Source organism: Rutidosis leptorrhynchoides, chromosome 3 (assembly GCF_046630445.1).
Source record: "Rutidosis leptorrhynchoides isolate AG116_Rl617_1_P2 chromosome 3, CSIRO_AGI_Rlap_v1, whole genome shotgun sequence".
Lineage (NCBI taxonomy): Eukaryota > Viridiplantae > Streptophyta > Magnoliopsida > Asterales > Asteraceae > Rutidosis > Rutidosis leptorrhynchoides.
Genome location: NC_092335.1, coordinates 123473658 through 123479771, shown reverse-complemented (window position 1 = coordinate 123479771; position 6114 = coordinate 123473658). Strand labels below are relative to the sequence as shown.

The window sequence follows — 6114 nt, the reverse complement described above, 5'->3', positions numbered from 1 at the left end:
GTCCGTGGTTAGGCATGTAGTTAGGTGCGTTGGTTTGCTAGTTCTTTATGTGTTTAGGTTCTAGCTTGGTTGTTTGGTTGTTTGTGAGGCCTCGAGTTGTGCTTGAGGTCGTTTGCGCTTTCTTGTTTCTTTTATTATTATTTTTTTAATAATATTTACTGGGTAAAATCTTTACCCAAAAGAATGACAAATGAAAATATTCGATGTTAAAATTGCTGTTATAAAAAAAGTTGGTGGGTGTGTGAGTTTTTCTTTGAAAAAATAAAATAAAAAATTATTTAAATTTAAATCTCCATCAACTGATTCATGAAATAGATTTTGTTGCTGGACCTTTCCCAGGTTTTATTCTATAGGATCCTCACTTATATATCACACGTACTTTTTTTTCGTTGTAAAAAAATAAACAGAAAATGGAAAACATGAAATACGCCGAGGAGCTCGTGAAAGAATTTTTGTTCTTCAGAGGATTCACAACAACATTACAATCTTTTCAAAACGAATTATCAACAGATATCGCCCAACAATTTCACAAAGATCAAATTTTTGACCTAATTTTTTCAGTATACATTCCTAAATTCCAGCCACAAAATCTAATCTCCCTTCTAAATTTTTTCAAACAATGTTTTTCATCATCTGAAACCCTACTAATTAATACCCTATCCAAGTTAGAGATCTCAATTCTTCGTTATTACATCGTTTACGCCGTTCAATCAGGTAGAATTGACAAGGTTATTGAATTTTTTGGTGTTCATGGTGATAAGCTGATGCAAATGGATCATGATTGGATGACGTGGTTCGGTATGTTTATTAATTTGTTTTTTTTTTATTTTTATAAAGTTTGAATCTTTTTGGATTTTGATTTATTAATTTTTATTTTGTGCAGCGATTCCGTATATTAAGAACCCTAATTTGGATCCCCTGTTTAGGGTTTATTTCTCCAAGGAGTGGCTTGATGCAGTGAATCTTTCTGTTAGGAACTTTTTGAGTGAAATCTTCAATGGAACTCATATCCTTTTAACATTTTTTATCTAAAAAACAATCTTTATTTGATTCTCATATACTATTGTTTATGTTTGTGTTAAGTGCTTAATATAGTAAGATAACAAGCTGTTTTACTGGCTATAATAAGTACACTAGTCATATATGAATAGAACTAATAATTAGTAATTGAGATATAATTGCATTTTGCTCTCCAATGATAGCAAATGACTAGTACCAAAATGCAAGTATGATTTCGTTATTACAAAAATCGAAAGTGAGGAATGTATCTTGCTGTATTAACTGTAACTAGCTTGTTAGCTTGTTGGTTTTGATGATATACTTGATACACAATATCATATAGCGAGTAATGTGAAATTTCCTTAACTAATCCACGCATTCCTGCGTTGTTAAAAATTAGTTCGGAGAAACATACTGTGAATCATCTTAAGAATGATATTAAGCATCTTAATGCTAAACTTTCACAACTTCAGGCTTTGTTGGAGGAGAAAGAAGCTCAATTATCTCAGTCCAGGAGGCAAGACCGCTTCTTAACTTCTTTATTATCTAATTATCTATTATATTATATTATTATTATATTATATTTATATATCAATTCGAAAGTTTGGATTTTTACGTGCTACTTTTTTCAATTTCAGTAATATTACAACAGCACGCCAATTAAGTTGTGATGGTAACCATGAGTCCGCGTGCTCGACACCCGAGACCTTGTCAAGCTATTTACCTAAAGAACCGACTGTTTCAATTAGTGAAACTCATGCATCAACTACTAATTTGAGTGGGAGGCAATCGTTGGACAAGGATATTAATCTACCTGCACCCCTAGAAAACGATGAACTTCAGCAAGAAGAAGATTTCGCAGAAGTCAAAGTTGACTTCCAGGTGAGATTACTCATTTATTGTCATTACAATTCACACCTTTTATTTAAATATTTAATTCATAGTTTTGATTGTGGTGTTCTCTTGAAACGTGGTTTGCAGGAGACGTTTTTGGGCCACACGAGCCCAATTAGTTGTTGCAGGTTCTCTACATCTGGTGACAACATTGCTAGTGCTTCTGTAGATGGGACAGTAAGGTAGGTTCGTATGAATCTATTTTTGTTGATGTCTCGCATAAACGAGGAAGAACTTTAAATTATTGTTTCCTTTTCTTATATTCAATACATTTTAATGAAGGATATGGACATACGACTCATCAACTTCAGCTTCAAGAAATGCAACTATTTATTGTGGGTCCGAGGTCATGTCACTCGAATGGGAATGCAAGTCTGACCGCTTGGTATACCAACTTAATCCATTTACTTTCATTGAATATAACATTGCTATGAATCTATGATTACATGTTGATATCTGAAACCGTACTGTATATTCATCCTCAATATGAATGTGTATACTTTCAAGACATTTAAATTGGAAATTTATTAGATAATGAAAATTGGTAAAACTGGAGGTTGTGAATGTTGTAAACCAGGAAGTAATGGTTGTACATTTGATTGTCCATTTTGACAAAGCTTCTAATAGGCACTGCGGATGGAGGTATAAAAGCATGGAACGTTGATGCTAAACGAGTCGTTTGTGATCTTAGCACAACCGATGCATTTCCAAGGTTTATTTTTTATTTTTGGTCCTTGCATGGGTCAAACCCTATGCAACCAGGAGATTGTTATTTTTTTAACCGTGCTGAATGTTTGTGCTGCAGTGTTCTTGACTTAAAATGCAGCCCGGTGGAACCAATATTTGTGTCTGCAGCAGCATCTAGAGGGTATTTGCAGAGTTTTTAATAATTTAAGACATAATATCACGGATGGTCCCTGTGGTTTGTATCGGATTACACTCATGGTCGCTGTACTTTTTTTCCTTTAAGGATCTGCACTTGAATTGAATTGCAAGCGTCGATTTATTGGCGTCTTGACTGCCGTTTAGAGCCTAAATTGAATTGCATACAGGATTTAAAACCCATGGAAATTTGATTCTACCATTTTCATGGCGTCTCAATTTTATTTTTAATTTTATTATACTTTTTAAAAAAAAAAATTCCTACTTATTGGCCGGAGGTCCATTCGGAAGCAATCTCTTTATCCGTCGAATAGAAAGAGGGATGACTTTCTCTACTTTTGAGAGTGTTTCACTCTGAGTGGAGAAATGACTTGTTTTTATTCTCGGGTAGGGGAAGGATTGTCTACATCTCACCTCCCCATACACCACTCATGTGGTATTGGGTTTTGTTGTTGTTGTTGTTGATCTGCACTTGAATCACCGGTGGTCCCTGTGGTTTGTTTTTTTCCGTAAAGGATGGTCCCTGTCACCACAGGGACCCCCGGTGATTTAAGTGCAAATCACATGACCATCTATGATGAAAAAATAGCTCAGGGACCACGATTAATCCGATACAAACCACAAGGACCATCCGTGATATTTTGTCATAATTTAATATAGTTCTTTTATAAAAAGTGTGGACTTATATTCACGCCCTTCTCGTTTATCAGACTTTTGAAAAAACTACTTTTTTGTAGGCATGGCACAAGTTATATTGATAAATTAGGGTTTGCATCGCTAACTGTATGGAATATGAGAACATGGAAGGCAATGGTATGTATTTTGAATGGCGCATATTATAATAATTTAAATTTCAATTTACTGTTCAAATTAAATAATTAGTCTCCGATATTTACGTATCGATTTTTATTGAAGACAGTCCTTCCTCTTGGGAAAGATCCACCTGCTATTACTTCAATATGCTTCAACCACAACGGGAAGATTTTAGCAGCAGCTGCAACTGATGGAATGATTCACATGTTCGGTATCCTTGAAAAACAATCTTATATTTGTATTTTAACAAGTAATAAACGTGGTTATAATAACAACTTTAATACGTATACTCCTTAACGAGACTCAGATATGTCAGCGGGCCTGCAAATTACTGGATGGCCAGCCCATGATTCTGCTATCAGCTCTGTTATTTTTGGGCCAGATGAAACTAGCATATTTAGCTTGGGTATAGATGGAAAGGCAAGTTATAAATTTGATTTATCGAGCATTTTCAAGTATATTGTTACAATTAGTTCATGAACAATTTTATAGATTTATGGTTCGTTTGATTGCCTCTTAACTGAATGGTTGAGCACTGAATGCTGAATCATTTAACATTTAGTACGTTTGTTTGTGTCATCTCAATGAGAAATGATTCTAAATTATTCAACAATCTATGTTGAACCATTCAGAGTTGAAATACTCTCTTAACCATTAAACACCTCCTTTTCTATTAAAATCATTCTTAAATTATATCCATAACATTATATCCTTTTATTTATTCATTTATAAGATTATTACATTGATTTTACATCATTCATAGAGTTCATTATGTATTCATAATGCTTATCAAACAGGTTATTGTCGTTCAGGACCAAGTTCAATCAATCAGAACCTTTGAATCATTCGAATTTTGAACCATTCAGCTCTGAATCATGTTTTATCAAACACACCCTTACTGTATTTTTGACAGGTGTTTGAGTGGAGCTTGCAAAGTCAGGGTAAGGTCATGTGGTCCAGGAATTGCAACAGGTATGCGTTTTAACGATCGGTCTCTTATATAATCTTTCTGTGCAGTCCATACATCAGCAACAATTAGATAAGTTATTGATCTAAACGCGTTTCATCATGTAGATTTTGTAATCCCCAAAGTTCAATATCATATAGACACGAAATGGCTCTTGATGCAAATGGTAAACGACTTTTGGTAACGTCTGATTCAGTCAGAGCACCAATATATCAGGTTACTACATATATCTCCCTCTATACAGATGCTTGTTTCTTGTTATACTAAATGTTGAAACATTTTAGCTCAATTGTCTCGCTGTATACAAATTTGGGTATAATCAGGTCCAAGATCGTATGAATGGGATGAAAACGCTTCCGCATAGTGCCGCCATATCGACTGTGGATTGGCACCCGACGTTGCCCATCTTTTTGACAGGATCAGTGGATAATTCAGTCAGAGTGACATCCATCTTATGACGGTTTTAGGTTTGTTGTCTATTATCGTCTTCGTTAAAATTCCGGGTGGTCTTGATGAGCTTTTTGTGTGTTTATTTTTCTTATAGAAAAGGTTGCATTTATTTATTTAATTTATAGAGGTACTCTTTTTCATTGGGCGGTTGATAGTTCCTTTCGATTGATCAAAACTTGTTGACTTCTATGCACAACTAGAGATTATTACGAGAAATGCAGGACCCGCATTCGTTTACCGATTCAAAACTGTGGCAAGTTTTGTTTTAGGGAACTACTTAAGGGCTGGTTCTGAATAATCCTGGTTGGATTAAGGTCAAATAGATGGCTTGACTTATGTATGTACACTGTTAAATTTAAAAGTTTGTGCACATCTATAAATCTGAGTGTACTTGGTTACAGTAATTTAATTTTCATATTATTTCATTTTTTGCTAACTAGAGTGCTTGTCTTAGCAAAAGAATACTTTGCCTAGGTTACCAATAATATTGATAACTATGTTGATTACTTCTATCATTGCTATGATTGGCAAAAAGTATCATCACAATAAGCCCTCAATTTAACTACATAAATGACATTTGATTCTTTTTTTTTATTATTCCCTTCTGAAAGTCAACTATAATCGAACATGTGTATAAGTGAATGTATGCGAATCATTAAAAGTACATTTTAGAATGTCCATCATACCCATTTTGAGATATGCAGTGCTAACTTGGATAACTACAATAAAAAAAGTCATTTGCATAATATTAGCGAACACAAGTAATTTGTATTTGTATTTATCTTAAAAAAAACATGAGTGCTATCAATGATCCATGATTGACACGCTCTTTACAAGTTTATGACACTCTTTCGGTCCCGTTTATTTGGTGAATCCTTTCATTACATTTTACTCTCAATCATGACATAACCCTCCACACTCACCAAGTTAATTAATCAATACAAAGTACGTTTTTAATTTAAAATGTACAACAAAAAATTGCATGGTCCTCGTGATGACAAATGCTTGGTGCTGCCAATGATGTTTTTATTGGTTATCCTCAAAGACGTTGAATTGGCTAATGCGGTAGGAGGAGTCTACTAGAAGCTTAACATTTGTACAAATAAATG

General features: G+C 34.1%; 1 protein-coding gene across 1 annotated transcript; it reads left to right on the top strand.

Annotated features, from left to right (window-relative positions):
- Positions 1-410: 410 nt before the first annotated feature.
- On the top strand, positions 411-5403 carry LOC139896761 (uncharacterized). The gene is made up of 14 exons (XM_071879398.1): positions 411-798; positions 884-1006; positions 1375-1516; positions 1638-1881; positions 1981-2075; positions 2176-2278; positions 2511-2605; positions 2699-2761; positions 3513-3588; positions 3691-3799; positions 3896-4008; positions 4502-4560; positions 4663-4771; positions 4879-5403. The coding sequence occupies exons 1-14, from the start codon at positions 411-413 to the stop codon at positions 5011-5013; spliced, it is 1854 nt and encodes a 617-aa protein (XP_071735499.1). The 3' UTR covers positions 5014-5403.
- The last annotated feature ends 711 nt before the right edge of the window (positions 5404-6114 follow it).